Source organism: Capricornis sumatraensis, chromosome 19, assembly GCF_032405125.1.
Source record: "Capricornis sumatraensis isolate serow.1 chromosome 19, serow.2, whole genome shotgun sequence".
Classification (NCBI taxonomy): Eukaryota; Metazoa; Chordata; class Mammalia; order Artiodactyla; family Bovidae; genus Capricornis; species Capricornis sumatraensis.
In genome coordinates this window covers 73,917,488-73,934,465 of record NC_091087.1, presented here as the reverse complement: position 1 = coordinate 73,934,465, position 16,978 = coordinate 73,917,488, and the positions used below count along the sequence as shown (strand labels likewise).

Genomic DNA, 16,978 nt, shown 5'->3' with positions numbered 1-16,978 from the left:
AAATAAACGAGTTCCTCAACTAAATGACTGCGTGATCTGGTTTTTGCCAATTAGGTCTATTTTACATAGATTCCACTTGCATAGAAAATCCCTGGTTTAATATTTGTATTGTTAAAATTGCGGGACTGTATTAGCTTCGTAACGACAACTAAAACAGGTGGCACTAGCGGTAAAGAGCCTGCCTGCCAGCGCAAGAAACGTGAGAGATTTGGGTTCAGTCCCTGGGCCGGGAAGATCCCCTGGAAAAGGGAATGGCAACCCACTCCCATATTCCTGCCTGAAACATTCCATGGACAAGAGGAGCCTGGTGGGCTACAGTCCACAGGGTCGCAAAGAGCTGGACACGACCAAGTGCACATTAGCTTTGTGATTGCAACTAGTGTCTAGAATACGTTAGAGGGCGCTGAATAAAGATCAGCGTCATGCAGATACAAACCAGCTGCCAAAAAATCGCCCGTCCTTGCACTGAGGCCATGACAGGCCAAGTGAAGTGTCTTCCATGTCCTTCTGGTTTAAATCCTAGTTTGGCAATATTTGCAACCAGATACTGGGGGTCAGTTCTGCTATTGCTCCCCCAGAAACAGAAGTCTAAGAAATGTCATGCTATATGATACGGGGCGTAGTCTCATGACACTCAAGTCCTAGCAGCTCAGGAACAAGTGCTTCCCAGGCAAAGAAAGAAAATATTCCAAAAATAAAACACTATATGTGATGGGGGTGTATTTGGAATGAATCACACTGTGTAAGTTGGCATTTGCAAAGCATTCCAAAGCAGAATTTCTTAGAACTTCTTGTTCCTCTCCTTTGCAGTATTTATGAAAACCCAACCATCGTAATAGTAGCCCGTCAGATGTCCTGCAGCCTGGAAGCCGCCTGGCTGGCATTCGGCAGAAGGGGCATCCCTCCCCCAGGGCTCCCTGCTGTGGTCCCAAGCCAGGTGGGCAGGACCAGCCCTCCTCAGAGGCATGGGGTCAGTTTTTACGATTGGGATGGGGTCTTTAAAAGAGTAAATGCTCTTCAGGGGAGACACTGAAGAACCGCTCGGCCTTTCTAGGACATTTCCTGTCTTCTCGACACCTCATCCACGGACACCCAGGTTGCCCGAGAGAACTAATGGGAATGAACAATGCTGCTGATGCGGAAGCCCAGCCTCTGTGCACCGGTGCTGAACTGAATCTTGGAGACAGTTTGGGGTGAAGTAGAAAAGAATTGCTTTGTCAGGTGAAGGAAGGGGGCCACACTGGGCTAATGCCCTCAAAACTGTGTCCTGGGCTTCCGTGGTGGCTCAGTGGTAAAGAATCCGCCTGCCACCGCAGGAGACGTGGGTTCGATACCTGAGCCAGGAAGATCCCACGTGGCAAAGGGCAATGGGACCCCTGTGCTACAACTCCTGAGCCCGTGCCCCGCAACACGGGAACTCGCGCAGCGAGAAGCCCGAGCGCTGTGACGAGAGGAGCCCCCGCTGGCAGCAGCTAGAGCAAAGCCTGCACAGCAGCAGGCCCCAGCACGGCCGAATATGAATAACAGACAGCTGTGTGTCCCACCCGGGTGAGGGTGAGGGGTTGTGTGGTGTCTTATAGTCAAGGGGGCGGGCTTTCTTATTAGGACCAGGGTGCCCACAGGGCCTGCATTCTTCAAAGCCAGAGGCCATCTGGAGTCACGGGGTGACCTTCTCTCTGGAGAATGTTTCATCAAGTAGTTAACATGTTCCATTTGTTGGGACACCTACCCAACAGAAGAGCTCAAAGATACTGTTGTGTGTATCCTGAATATTCATTGGAAGGACTGATGCTGAAGCTTCAATACTTTGGTCATCTGATGGGAAGAACTGACTCTTTAGAAACGATTCTGATGCTGGGAAAGATTGAAGGCAGAAGAAGGATGAGGCAGAGGACGAGATGGTTGGATGGCATCACCAACTCAGTGGACATGAGTTTGGGCAAGCTCAGGGGCTTGGTGATAGACAGGGAAGCTTGGTGTGCTGCAATCCATGGAGTCCAGAGTCGGACACAACTGAGCGACTGACTGATCATTAGAGGAGGAACCATGACCCTGCCCCAAGGCTGCACTATTATTTCTCAACTGCTTCTCCCTTGTCACGCTATACCCTCCCTTCCCTGATTCAGTTCAGTTCCGTCCCTCAGTCCAACTTCCCTGATTAGCAACTGTTTGAACCTGCCCTTTGGAACTCAGAGGCTTCCCAGGTGGTGCAGTGGTGAAGAATCTGCCTGCCAGTCTGGGAGACACAAGAGACACAGGTTTGATCCCTTGGTCGGGAAGATCCCCTGGAGGCGGGCATGGCAACCCACTCCCTGAGAATAAAGCCCACTCCTCCCCAGCACAGGGAGGGCGCAGCCCACAGCCCCGGCCCCAGCATCCAGGGTCCCTCCTGATGGCGTCAGCCTGGGTAGGGAAAGGACAGCTGTGCCCTTCTGATGCTCTCATCTGAGTGTGGACAAATGGCCCTCTCTTTCTCCCCGTGGTAGAGCCCAGGAAAACATTCCAAGAAGAGACGGAGAGACCTTGCTTGCTAAGTGGCTTTACAAGTGGGACGTGGAGGGGCTGCGGCTCCTGTCCTGTGCCTCGCTCTCCCTAGCCACCGAGTGTCAGCACAACGTCCTTCCCTACTTCCCAGTAAAACGCTGCCCAGATGGCAGGCTTGCACATTGACTTACTGAACCCAGAAGCAGCTTCTCGCGTGGACCAAGTCTGCTATAAAGGAGCACATCGCTGAGGAGAAAGGGGACGTCATCCTCTGTGCCTGGGGGCAGGGGAGGCAACCCAGAACCAGTGCAGCGGCGCCCCCTGCAACAGCTGTCAGAGGCGCCCAGGGGCAGATGCGTCAGAGGGATCCATCCCCAGCTAACGCATCTGCCATCATTACAACAAGCAAGATGTAGAAAAAGGCAGACAGTGAGGTAGAAAGAAGTTATTCTTTATAAATAAAATGTTCATTTGTGTCAGTATTCACATTAGAAAAATACACGTTCCTTGAAACAGACCGTCTCTGGGTAAAATCCACACAGATCTAGGGCTGCGGCTCTGACCCCATCTCGCTGAGAGGGCTTCATCTCCAAGCCTCCAGAGGAGCCGTTCCGGGGGGGCCCCTGCAGGGCAGGCCCCTCTGCGTCCGTCACTGTGACAGTACCCGCCTCCCCGGACGCTACGGAACCCGGATGGAACAAGGGAAGCCAGTCAGAGTCTGAACTGCCGTCTGCTCCTATTCCTGAGACAAGACTGCAGGGCACCCGTTGCTGAGTTCAAAAGCACGGCCTCCCCGACGGCAGTGCCGCCTCCAGCCCCTGGTCTGTGTGCCTCTCAGGGCAGCTGGTCCCAGCCCCATGTGGCCTACAGGGTCCCCCCAGGACTCGGCATCTGCCCCGGCTGGGCCGAGGCCCCGCTCAGACTCGGTGCTGTGCGCACAGTTGGCTGGCACGGTGTGCATGGACCACGCTTTCCTGGGCAGAGGGGCAGGGGCCTCGCCAGCGCTGGACTCGGGGCTGCTCGGGTGGGAGCCACATGCCTCGCAGAAACTTCCTGCCTCTGAGTTTCCAGGCTGGAGACAGGTGCTGCAGAGAGCCGGGCTCCCCAGGCCAGCCCCAGCATCTGGATACTCTCCCCAGGGAGCGCTGCCAGCTGGTGCTGGGCCCATGTCCCCAGTTCCCCTAAGGGACAGGGGAGCCCCAGCCTAGGGCACCCTGGCGCAGGGCAGTGGGGTCTACAGGCCCACCCTGAGCTGCCCAACCGGTCAGTGCTGCCAGCCGGTGGCCTGCCTGTGCCACGCTGCCCTCTTGCTTGGGAGCCGGCATCGCGGGGCTTTCCTCGGGGCGGGGAGAGGCGCCCCCATTCACTCCAGGGGCAAAACCTAAACGGTTCAGAAAAACAGAGTCAGTTGTGTACTGTTGTGTACTGTCACACATCACTATCCAAACGAAGCTAGTCCAGAGAAACCTTCCTGCCCCTGAAACAAAAACACAAACTCTCCTTGTTACTTGGCGGCTTCCAGGAATGGATGAAGCTAAGAGGAAACTCAGACCTGTGAGGTGAGGGGAGCTGTGTTCCAAACAGGTGCCAGACAGCCCTCATTGTTCTCAGTGAATAAACCTGCCCTCCTGTCTGGAAGAATTAAGTCCCAAGTTCTGAAGGAGAGGAGGGCTCTTTATACTAGAGACCTACGGATCAAGGAAGGTTATCAGGCAGCTGTGACATTTTGGAAAGTTACGCCTGCAATATATTCCAGGTGTCTCATGGATCCGTTCTGGCTAGCACCAAAATAAAAGCTAGAACATGTCTTGTTTTCCAATGTTAACTCTCGGCTGGCACTGAGAACCAAGTTTCACGAAAGCCAAGCCATGGACTCACGTGTCCCGGGACCAGTCCCTGCTCTCAGGTCTCCCCAACTCCTCGGGGCCCTCCCAGGCACAACCCACTTAGCACCATGAGGCAGCTCTTCATTCCAATAAAGGACTCAAGAAAACCCCAAAGACCCGAGACTCCAGGGAATAAACACTGGGAGGTTGGGGTAAAACTCTTGAGAAACCAGAGCAGTCTCTGAAACGCGGCCACAGGAGCGCCGTCCCCACCCCCGAGCAGCAGGTCTCTGAGCCCCGGGGTGCACACAGCGAGGGCTGTCTTACCCGCACCGGCCGCTGGGGCACACAGGGCCGGCCTCTGCAGGCCCCCGTCTTCAGCAGGACACTCCGTGGGGTCCTGGGGCACAGCGTCTCTCCTGCTCCTTTTCACTGAGGCCAGCCCATCCTCTGCAATCTAGGGAGAGAAGACCCAACCAGCTAAGACTAGGAAGAAACAGGCCAACCAGCACCTCTTCTTGCTGGAGAAGTGCTGGAGTCCCAGCGGTCCACCCCAACAATTCCCCACTGGCCGGACGGCGGCCTGGCGCCCCTCGGGCCATGCCCACCTCATTCGCCCTCTTCTGTGGACCCGCTCCCTCCAGCTCCGCTGGGGCCTCCTCCGGGCTGGTGCACTTGCCGGGAACGCAATCTGCACATCCTTCTCTTTTCCTTAGGAACTCCTCTGTGATTCCTAAGGACTCGGCAACCTGAGAAGAAAAGGGCCCATAGAGATGCTTCACTCAAAACACAAGATTCAGAAGCATGTCTGCACTTAAGAACAAAGGGCTGAGTGTAAACCTATGGAGTCCCTTTGTTCAGCAAGGTGCCATGAAGACAATGGGAAGGATGAAGATGAACTGTCATCACAGCGGCATCGTGTTAGTCTGACACCACGGTAACTTTCTTGCCCACTATTCCTCCTGGATGGCTTCCACGCCTGCTCAACTGGCAGGTTATGGACAGGTAAGTGACCACTGCCAACCAGGGCATCTATGTGAGGCTTAGCGAAAAGTCCATTACATTTTTTAAAAATATGTAACTTAAGGAGATAAAACACAGGGCCTCCCTGGTGGCTCAGGGGTAAAGAATTCGCCTGCTGATGCAGGAGACACAGGTTTGATCCCTGGTGCAGGAAGATCCCACATGCCTCGGGGCAACTAAGCCCTAGCACCACAACTACTTAGCCTGTGCTCCAGAGCCCGGGAACCACAGCTACTGAAGCCTGAGCACCCTGGAGCCCGTGCGCCACAAGAGCAGCCGGCGCAGCGAGAAGCCCAGCACCGCCCCAGGGCAGCCCCGCTCCCTGCAGCTAGCGAAGAGCCCCTGCACAGCAACAAAGACGCAGCGCGAAGAAGACACAGACGCGGATCAGTTTACGTTAAGCACTGAATTTGTATAAAACGGATGAGGACAACCCAAAAAACCCATATGGTATGTTTCAGTGTGGATCAAGATACTTCTTGCTATAGAAGTAATGACCCTGAAACACTACGCTTTCTAGGCAGCCAGCTCCATTGTCGGTATAATCAAACGTTAGGAGCCCTTAAGTCAACACGGCCTAAGTGTTATTCACTGTCGTAGGAGCATTTTTTTAGCACACCTGACCCCGCTCTGTTTACTTACTTCCTTGCTGTATTCACTGGTTTGTCGTCCTCGCTGAGATTCTAAATGAACGTGAGATGCCGTGGCATTCGCCTTCCTCTCTCTGACTTCTCTCACTCGGCATAATACCCTCCAAGCCCAGCCATGTTGTTAAAAGAGCATGGCCAAACCAGACTATTGAAAAGCACAGCATCGCGAAAGGCAGAAAAGACGACTGATGATTCAGGGCTGCCCTCTGCCGAGGCGGGAGGGTGTGGGGAGTTGGCGCAGCCACAGGCGGCTGGTGGGGTGAGGACCTGAGTCTCTGAGCTGGGCGCAGGGAGTCCCCCTGGATGACCTGCCCGCCCGCCCGCAGAAGCATGCTCTGCCCGGCAGGAGGTTTTATCCAAAACAAGTAAAACCACGTCAGTTCACAGCCTATTTCTGTCAAGGACTCAAAATAGCTAAAGGCAAGGATACTGACATGGGAGCTCTGCGAACACAGCCGCAGACAATAACTGCTGGCCCCTGTGTAATTCATCCCTTTGCAAAAACCTACATAATGAAGGAAAGACACCACCTATTCACTGTGATCATCGGTGAGTGGGAGGATGGTGGGTGTTTCCTTTTTTTTTTTTTAGCTTATCTGCATTTCTGAGTTTTCTGAAAAAAGCATGTATCACTTTTGGAAGAAAGAGCTACACAGAAGCTGACTGTGAAGACGTCAAGGCGTCATGACTGAGGTAAACGCCCTCCTCCTTTACTAGGCAGCTCTCCCTTGGCTCTGGGCCAGACTTCCCCCGGGAGCTTGTTACCTTACTGTTGTTTACTTCCAGAGGCTCCTGAGAGCAGGGTCCAGAACTGCGGAGGTAGTCTTGACACAGTTTCATAACCATTTTATGCAGCTCTTCAAACTCCTTGTATACAGCTGGGAAGAGAGGTTTTGCTAGATGACCTTTTTCAACCTCAGTGAAGATAAAGATGACAAAGGGGGAAAAAAAAAAAAAAAGATGTTTCAACCCAAGGCAAAGATGTGGAAAATACAGAGAGGACTCCGAAGGCGGGAAGGACACTCCTAAGCCCCCAGCCGTCAGCAGACTCGGCCTTCGCTCCCCAGCGAGAGCGCAGCGTGCCCTGCACTGTGCTCGGGGCAGCAGACGGCCGGGAGAAGCGGCCCAGGAAACCAGCCCCTGAGGGCCGCCGGAGAACGGTGGCCGGGGGAACGGCACGGACAGGCCCTGAGGGCCACACAGGCAGGTTCTGGGGCCCGCAGCTGGGGGAGGGCCGGGTCCCCACTCCTGGGGCGCTCCTGAAGTCCGGGTGCAGGCAGCAAGGCCGCATCTCGGCGCGGGCTCCTCGGGGGCGGGGCTGCCATGGAGGCGCGGGCAGGGCCGTGGGTGCGAGAGGAGAGGGGAGTCCACGCACACCGAGTCCACGCGGGCCTGCCTGACGGCCTGTGCCGGGCGCCCGGGCCGGACCAGCCGGCTCACTTCAGCCCTCTCTGGGGAAAGGAGATGATTCCCAAGGCCTGGCTCCATCTAAGAAAATATCACAAAGGATGCCTTTCTAAATAACTTCAGATCATCGCCTCAGTCGCTTAGCAACACTCAGAAGACCCACCTTCATCAGAAGAAATTCATACACGGTCACGACCTGAGCCAGCCGAGGCAGCGCCAACCCCACTAGATCATCCCGGTCACACTGGTGGAGAAGCTACCGGAAGAAAGCGTTTGACATCTTTGAAAGACTTTTCCAGCAGCCAGTAAGCTGGTGCAACAAAACCCACAGGAGACAGAAAGTTCCCTAACGTCTCAGTGACTAAGCAACTCTCAACTGGGAGCGCTGTGCCTGTTACACAGCTCACGTGCTCACGCATAACCAGTCCTGTGATCAACTCTGCATGCAGAGTCTGCCCCCGATGGGAGCACCGAGCAAGCAGTGGGCACCAGGCCCTGGATGAGGACACAGCCGCAGTGGGGAAACGGGTTTCTGCTCCCCAGGGCTCACTAACTGGTGCCCGAGCCCAAAACACAGCCAGTCCTGAGGCAGCCCGCAACCAGGAGACCACACCAAGGTACAGCGACAGGCGGGAGGAGACGAGGACCTGGGGAGGGGCGGGGCTGGGGGGCGTGGATGGTGCAGGAGGGCGCCGTCCTCAGACGGGACTGGAGTGAGTGATGGGAAAAGAGGCGGCGTGGGCACGGTGTCCCCCCACACCCTGGACAGGGCCTGATACCGGACACCCCTAGTCGTGTGTAAACCAGTGCCCATCTCTGGGGAGCTTCTCTTGTGCGGGATCAAGAGAGGCGCTCCTCGGAGGGTCCCTGATTCTCCGCAGGACAGTACAGCGCTTGGACAGTACGGCGCTTGGACAGTACGGTGCTACGGGTCCCGGCCACGCACTCCAGTGGCCTCACTGACCTGACCCAGCAGGGAGCATCTCTGGGGTTCCAGTTCCTCATCTAAGCGGAGCTACTGACATGCAGTGAACTGCGCGCAGCTGGAACCCAGCAGAAAGTGCTCCCAGGATGGAAGCCATTCACTCGTTTCGAATGTTAGTGAGCAAATCACATCAGAAGACTCCTGACCTCCTACTCCTAAAACTCACTCAGCCAGGACTTGGTAACAAGCTCATGGGGAGGAAAGTTAATTCACCCAGGTTTAAATTTCCCGCTGGACCCTGCAGCCTCCTAGGCTTTCTAGAAAGCCATTTCCTCTCTGAAAACCACTTTCCCCTCATGTGTAGTTTGGAGGCCCAGGGCCCAGAAAGCCACTCTCTCTGGGGCTGGTTGTCTCATGTACTTATCTGTGCTTTCCCTTTGCTATTTTTTTTACTTATTTTCTTTAAGATGCAGGCAAATAAATACATCCTCACCAAAGACAACGTAAGCTTGGGGTCCCACTCTTCTAAGCCAACCCAACTAAATTCAATAAACCTACTTTCAAGGGGCTAGAATGGAGATTCTAGAGTTTAAAACCCAAAACGTGCTTTTATATCTTGAAACTTTTTACAAAACAAAAACACCATTTCTGTTCTTTTCTAAACTGCTTCCACGCAAACCCAAGTTATAATTATTCTACAGGTTATCAAGGCAAGCAGCTGGTACACCTAGAAATCATTTTGGGCAATGTTATCTTTGAATAGAACGTTCATCCCATTACACATCAGGTGAACTGTTTGAGTCGATCTGGGCATTTTACCCTGAAATTCAGAAACCTAGAGTGAGTAGCCACATACCATGCCAGAGACACGGGTTTCAAGAACGGAGCTCTAAGAGTGACGCACCTCCTGGAGCCTGGCCCTGCTCCTCGCGGCCCCAGCACCCACCGGCGGGTGAGCCATGCCGCTCTGCTCCAGGACAGCTGTGCTGGGCTCTGTGGAGTAGCCGCTTCTTCTATGTCCGGGATGTCTCTCTGATCCCAAAACGGCTGAAAAACTTTCATTTTTTGCTTCAGAAACCAGCGCTTCTTCAACTTCCACAGACTGACCATTCTAGATTGGGGTGCACACCCAAACCAAAATAAAATAATCATCCTTTATACACCGTAATGAAAACCTTAGAGCAGAAAAAATATCATCAAAGCAAGGAACTTGTAAATTATTCTTCCTGGCATAATCAAGACACATTAATGATAATCAATGCATCTTAAACAAAGGTTCCCTTAAAGATACCAGATGAACACCAGCCTGCAAATCTGGGCTGACAAACCATGATCATGGAGTGGTGCCCAAAATGAAATGAAACACTCTTCTGAGGTCACTGGATATTAAAAATTGACCTGAGCTTTGTTAATTCATAATTCACCCACGACTTGTAAACTTTTTTTTACTAGATACACTTCAAATACCATAAAAGTCATCCTTTGGAAATATACAGAGAGGGGGACTTTAGAAAATTAACCAGGCTGTGTAAGCTCAGGGTCCTAACCACTGGACTGCCAGAGAAACACCTCAACGCTGTTTTTTAAATAATGGACTAGTGCACATGGCACACAAATGCTCACCCCACACACACTGGGTTTCAGTGAATAAATGCTGACATGGTCATGCAAATCCATGGTGACTGGGTCTGCTTTGTCTGTGAGTTTCGAAAGGGGAAAAGCGGGGAGAGAAGCCAGTAGGGCATGTTACTGCAGACGGTCCAGGAAGCAGACTTGTGGACCAGCGCCCCCACGCAAACCTTTCCCAAGGCCACGGTCATGTCGGTGTCAGCAAGAGTGCTGCGATTCGTTTCCCTGACCAGCCCTGAAGGACCTGCGCCTGCATTCCACGGCACGCAGTGAGCCATGCTGCCGAGACAGGAGACACACTGCTCTGTGCCAGCCATGCGCACGTATCGTCAACTCAAGGACAACGTGCAGGAACGAGGACACAACCACCAACAGCAAGGTTACCTGCAGGCCCCGCCACGCTGACGCAGCCCCTTCCTCAACTGGCAGAGCGGGCGTGGGTGGCCCCCGGGGCGCCAGGCTGCAGGTCTTGCCCTCTGTGGGGCCCGTGATCACGCTCCCATTGGCTTTCTCAGATGGTGACATCTCAGGCTCCAGGTGGCCGTGGCCTGGGTTAAGTTTAAAGTGCCGGGCCAGCCCCCCCTTTCCTATGTATGACTTTTCACATGTCTGACACTTGAAAGTTTTGGGCCTCAGGGAGCAGCTTGCCAAGTCAAAGAGCGCCTGCCTCCCTCTCTGCTCTTCATCTTCTTCCACACTCAGTTCGGTGTAGTCATCGGAGTCAGATGGGTGACCATCGGCCAAATCCTCTGTCTTGATGAATTTATAATCTTTAGCTTTATACTTGGGCGGTCGAGATATCCGTCCCGAACGTGTTTTCACTTTTAAAGACTTCTTTAGTTTCTCAGCGTGTTTTGTTTGCGAGCTGGAAATAAATAAATGTGCTGAACTGGATGAAACAGATGTAATTGCTGGCAGGTCAGAGGCTGACAGACGGACTGCTGCAGTGCTCCGGCCACTCGGAGGCTCGGCAGCCAAGACTGTCTTCACAGGGACTGGCCGGAGGGCAGGCAGCGGCCTCTGTATGAACACTCGAACAGGAGGCTGGGGGTGGTGACTCAGGACACATGGCGGCGCCCCCAGAAGCTGAGAGCTGAGCCCCACCGCGCTGCAGTGCCCGCTGGGCAGCGGGCCTGGCCTGGCCGGCTTGGGCTGGATGGCAGCCAGCGCGGGCATCGGCTTTTCCTGACCTTTTGTCTCTCCAGATCTTACTTTGACACAAATGGCTTCCAATTGCTTAAACACAGAAAAAGAAAAGAAGCACTGTGCTTATCAACATTTCCACAATTTTGTTCCCATCTTAAACCCACTGCTGAAATTTTTTTCTAACTTACACATCTTACATATAAAAAAACTCTGTATCTATTCTGTTTATACTGATGTTTATCAACATTTCTGCCCAGTCCATAGTCATCTATTTTACGTCACATTTCTTATACTTGCATACATAAGAAGCATTTGCTTATATACACAAAATAAAAAGTTCATGTAACTAGTCACCATTCCTACATAAATGCCTTCTGATAGCACTGGGTTGGCCAAAAAGTTCGTTCAGGTTTTTCTGTACAATCTTAACGGAAAAAACTGAATCAACTTTTTAGCTAGCCCAGTATCTACTGTATCATTGTTTAAAAAAATCCACTCAGTTGATCTCATGAACCATTAAAAAATATCCTTCTTTATAGTTTTACCACGTGTACTTAGAGTTCTTAGTACTCTAAATTGGACTCAGTTCAATACGTGGCCTTATTTTTTTAAGTTTTCAGTGAAATTCTGGAAACCAAAAAAGCCATCAAGAACTACGCACCTCAGGTCCCTGGCACCTGCGTTACGACACGCGACGTTACTACACTGGGACGTCTTCTTGCCCCACCTCTGCTCGCCTTGTTTTTCACCCTACCCCGAATGTGCTGTTTGTCGTTTGCACGCATTCTTTATATCACACTTGTGCTAATCGCTTTCATGTCCAACTCTGCGACCCCATGGACTACAGCCCACCAGGCTCCTCTGACCATGGGGATTCTCCTGGCAAAAATACTAGAGTGGGTTGCCATGCCCTCCTCCAGGGCATCTTCCCAACCCAGGGATCGAACCCAGGTCTCCTGCATTACAGATGGATTCTTTACCAGCTGAGCTACCAGGGAAGCCCGTATTACACTTGTAGGTATCCCTAAAAATAAGTAGTTCTGTTTTGATGTGTTTTCAAACGTTATATAAGTGAATATCATCTCTGGTATCCTGGTGGGGTTTTTTCCTATCTTGCTTGTGAAATTCATCCAAGGGGAGGTGCATAGCCCTCGGGCACTCATTGCTCTGTAGCTCCCTCTGCAGCCCGCGGTCGCTCACTGCTCTGTAGCGCCCTCTGCAGCCCACGGTCGCTCACTGCTCTGTAACGCCCTCTGCAGGCCTCGGGCGCTCACTGCTCTGTAGCGCCCTCTGCAGCCCGCGGGCGCTCACTGCTCTGTAGCGCCCTCTGCAGCCCGCGGGCGCTCACTGCTCTGTAGCACGAGGCAACAGGTGGCCTCCCGCCCTGTGGTCTCTGGTCTGCTCTGCGCAGTCACAGACCGCAGATGTGTGTGTACACACGTGTAAATTTCTCCAGGGCACACACCTAGGAGTTGGGCTGCATTTCTTCATCAGCTTTTTTTTTTTTTTAACATCTAACAAAATTTTATCCTTTTGGCCCCATGGCTTGTGGGATCTTAGTTCCCCAACCAGGGATAGAATCTGAGCCCTTGGCAGTAAAAGAGCAGAGTCCTAACCACTGGATGGCCAGGGAAGTCCCTAAAAATATTTTAAATGCATGGGCTTTTTGACCCAGCAATCTTGCTTCTTGGCTCCCAGAAGAAACACTGGCAACTGTCACAAGGATGTGTGTCTAGGAGGTTGAAGGCAGAGCCATAACAGAAAACACCCGCCAAAGGCGAGGGCTGCTGCCGACTAGGTTCCACAAGTACTTTCAGAAAAAGAATATTTATTTATTTGGCTATGCTAGGTTTTAGTTTCGACACTCAGTATCTTCGATCTTCACTCTGGCACGGGGGATCTTTAGGGTAGCGTGCAAACTCTTAGTTGTGACACGCAAGATCTAGTCCCCTGACCAGGGATCAAACTGGGCCCCCTGTATTGGGAGTGTGGAGTCTTAGCCACCAGACTGCCAGGGAAGTCCGCACCAAGTTACTGAGCAGTGACCTTGTGCCTGATACAATGGTGTAGGTGTTCGGGAGACAGCAGTCATGGTCTCAGGGGGGTGGGCGGGGCAGCAAAACTAGGTTCCTGCCCCCACCGAGCAGAAACAAAGAGAGAAAAGACAGATAAACCTCATCACCCAGAGCCGACTTTTTCAACTCGCCACAGCTGACATCTTGGACCAGTCTGTCATGCCAGCTGAGCTGGGCAGCGTTGAGCACAGCCCCACATCTACCCAGCAGAAGCCAGCAGCACTCCCCAAGCTGTCACAATCAAAAATGTTTCCAGTGACTTCCCTGGGGGTCCAGTGGTTAAGAATCTGCCTTCCAGTGCAGGGGATGTGGGTTCCACCCCTGGGTGGGGAACTAACATCCCACGTGTGTCTGGGCAACTAAGCCGGTGCCCCACACTCCAGAGCCTGTGCTCCACAATGAAGACCCCACGTGCCCCAACTAAGTCCCAGTGCAGCCAAACAGATTAAAACCAAAACCAAAATATCACCAGACATTGCCAAGTGCCCTCTGTGGGGCAAAACTGCCCCCATTGAGAACCACCAATTTGGGGTCACTAACAGGCCCTCCTCCTTGGACTCAACCCTCTACCAAGGAAAGGATCAATAAAAATATAACAGGACAGAATGAAAACCTGAAATCAAGTTGAAGGTTGGAGTATATCTGTCTGCACATTATATACTTACTACAAACAGCAGACAATTCAATATATTGGTTTTTGAGGTGTGCAGAGCTGGCCCTGAGCCAATATGAATCAAATGACAACTAGCTCTACTTTGCTAGTTTTAAGAATCACATTTGTTTCCTTTTACTACCAATCACTTAGAATGTTTCTCTAAGCTCTTGAGGTATTATCAGATAATGCCATTAAAGAGAGAGACACACACACACACATACAAACAGAGCAGATCCTATTGTTTCTGAATTACCACAGGGGCAAAGCTGGTCTGATTTTTCAATCTGCTCTGCAGACTAGTTTACCAAGTGGGTATTCTACCTGATACCTGTTATATGTCTATTTCATTCAACAAACTTTTCCTAAGTATCGCTGGGGGCCAATTCATAAACAAGTCAGGTCCCAGCCTCACCCGTGGGGCAGCGGGGTTTCCCCTCCCAGGCCTGCCACCTGCAGGCCCGCTGACTCAGGTCTGCACCTTGCCTCAATGTCTGTACTTTCAAAAGCTCCACTGCTACATCTGAAGGCAGACTGGGTTAATCGCGGAATGCTGATAGGAAAACACCACCAGCACAGCGCAACAGGTGCAGTAAGAGAAGCAGGGGCAGCTCAAGGCTGGCAGGCTTCCTGGAAGAGGTGACCTCCACAGGGGTCCTTGAAGGATGAGTAGAATTTTGGAACAGATATTCTAGGTGTAAGGACAAACATGTGTGAATGGACAGATGCATGACAAGGAGCACTGTGTGTGGAGGAAACTGAAAATCTCTCTGTGGGGCAGGAACAAGGCTGGGAGGGGTAGGAGCTGACCTGAGGGAGTGTGTTCAGATTGTACCTTCCAATCCACACCACCCTCCAGAGACCCTCCCCTGCCTGGGTTCTCCAATCACACCTGGGTCCCCGCCCCCACCACCTCTCCTCTTCTGCATTTTCAACTCGGACCTACCCTCCCAGATCTAGCTCAGACCACCTCGTCTCACCCCCTTGGCCAGAAACAACCTTGTCCTTTCTCTCCGTGCATTTGGCTCTCTGTCCTATTTATTTATAATCTCTAGCTTTCTGACCTTGGCCAGAAGTTATCTGAGTGATGAGTTACCTCCTTGGTCACATAACCTCCATCTCGTGCGTCTCTATGGCCTTTGTGGCACAGCCAGGGGGCAAAGAGTATTACCAGAACTGAATGCAAAACCACAGTATCATGAATGCATTAAGTATTTATATCACCCCAATGAGAAGAGCTAGAGAACATGATCATGCTATCTAACTCCAATTAAGTTTGGTTTCATTTTGGGGAATACATCATTTGGGGGCTCTTTCCTAAGTTATCCAACCCAAAAAGCTATAGCAACATTCAACAGGCCCTGGAGTGCAGCCACGCCTGGGGGAGGCTCAGGGTAAGCACTCAGCTCCTTCCTCATCTATAAAATGCTGATAAAAACACTTTTGTGTGGTTGCTGAGACCCAAGCAGTCCAGCACGGTGCCGGATACAGAGAGGAGATGGACAGACTCGGCCACCAGAACCCTTCGGACTCCACAGACCTGCTGTGCAGGACTTCAGTGGGAGGCGTTTATGTCCTCAGCACAGTAGGAGACAAACATCCTACAAATAAGGAAGCCAAAGTCCAGAGAGGTTGAATTACCCAAGGTCACACTTCTAAGGAGTTTGGTGTTTGGGCAGTCATCCTTGTCTCCCCAAACTTGGGTGAGACAACTCTCCAGTCTTGATGACCAACTGGGTACCAATCTTAACTGGCCAAATCCCTCAGAAACAAAAACATAAGCTTAGTGAAGACTGATGATTCTACTCTCTACCTATTCCTTCTAGAGGCAGGATCTCTGTGGCACTTTTGGAGTGAGAAGCACGGTGACATTTACAAGCCCAGTGCTGAAAGGGAATGTGACTTTACAGGTGACATGAACGACCTCAGGCTTGGATGCTACTCTGGACGCTCTGGGATGGCAAGACCCATGTTCGAGTTCCAGCTTCCTTAGCGGCCAAGAGCTGTGTGACCCGGAAATCAGGCCACTGAGAAAGGACGCTGGCTAGCACACGGAGTGCTTTCACGGGTTTCATTCATTAAGCCAATGTCAGGCACCTGCCGGGTCTGTAACAGGGGTTGCAAACGCAGACGCCGCCACTGCGAGCAGGTGCTGCATCAAGTCACTAGAATGTACTTCGTTCGGCCCCCGAGTCTCGGCCGGGCCACTTGCAGCCCCTTCCACCGAAAGACTCTCTACGTTGGTTCCTTTTAATCCATTCAGGTCTCCGCTGCAGTGTCAGGCCTGGGGACCCCTCACTCGGGAGCAGCCCCCAGGTCCGGCCGCTCTTCATGGGCTGGGTTCAAACGCTGCACCCGCCGCAGCGCCTGGTCACCGTGAGCGCTCAACGAAAACGGGACGAAACGCCCGCGAGAGGAGCCAGGCGGCGCGGAGGAGCCGCGGGCAGGGGCCCGGCGGGGTGGAGGAGCCGACGGTGCCGGCGCTGACAGGGGCGGGGGGCCTGCCGTCCCCAGGGAGCCGAGCATGGGGACGCCCTGAACTGTAACGGCCGCTCTCTCGGGCAGGGCGGCTCTAAGGCCTAAGCGGAGAAGCCTTCCTTCCCCGCGCGAGGCCTCTCGGCCCGCTCCGGGCCTCAGTTGCCCCACGACCCCGCCCGGCGCCTCACCTGCGGCGGCAGCAGGCGCGGCGGGCGCGGGGGCTCGGTGCCGGGGCCCCGCTGGAGGGCGGCCTGCTGGGCCGCGTCCCGCAGCCGTCGCGCCGCGTCCAGCACGCAGGGCGGCGGCGGCGGCTCCGCGGGCGGCTGCGCCTTCGTCACCTGCTCCAGGACGCGCCGCAGCTGCTCGGGGCCCAGCGGGGCCACGCGCGCCGCGCTCCCGCGCTGGGAAAAGGGAGCCCGGCCGCCGCTGCAGCCGTCCTCACTGCCACCCTCAGCTTCCGGCTCCGCGTCCGCCATGACAGCCGACGCGGAGACCCGAACCCGGGTCGCCGAGCGCCGGCGGCTCAAATGTGCGTCACCAGGGAAAAGAGGCAGCTACGAGTGCCCCGCAGGCCAAGACATCTCGGAAGGCGACCGCACCTGACAGACAGAGCGGGTCGGTGGGCGGGGCCAATTCAGGCCCCGCCCTGCCGCCCCTTCCCGCCCAGAATGCTACCCGGCCAC

The 16,978-nt window shown here is 53.4% G+C and overlaps 1 protein-coding gene across 1 annotated transcript; it reads right to left on the bottom strand.

The window, feature by feature from the left end:
• Positions 1-3,000: 3,000 nt before the first annotated feature.
• Positions 3,001-16,771, bottom strand: ZNF839 (zinc finger protein 839). Its single transcript, XM_068991159.1, has 8 exons — positions 16,484-16,771; positions 10,329-11,180; positions 9,220-9,426; positions 7,554-7,646; positions 6,749-6,898; positions 4,919-5,059; positions 4,638-4,767; positions 3,001-3,865 (listed from the first exon to the last, which is right to left on the bottom strand). The coding sequence occupies exons 1-8, from the start codon at positions 16,769-16,771 to the stop codon at positions 3,666-3,668; spliced, it is 2,061 nt and encodes a 686-aa protein (XP_068847260.1). The 3' UTR covers positions 3,001-3,665.
• Positions 16,772-16,978: the final 207 nt, after the last annotated feature.

Coding starts and splice junctions, on each gene's coding strand:
- ZNF839 (XM_068991159.1), bottom strand. CDS start 16,771: ATGGCGGACGCGGAGCCGGAAGCTGAGGGTGGCAGTGAGGACGGCTGC. Junction 6,899..7,553: donor ATGAATTTCTTCTGATGAAG/GTGGGTCTTCTG, acceptor ATCTTCACTGAG/GTTGAAAAAGGTCATCTAGC. Junction 3,866..4,637: donor TGCCCCAGCGGCCGGTGCGG/GTAAGACAGCCC, acceptor TGAACCGTTTAG/GTTTTGCCCCTGGAGTGAAT.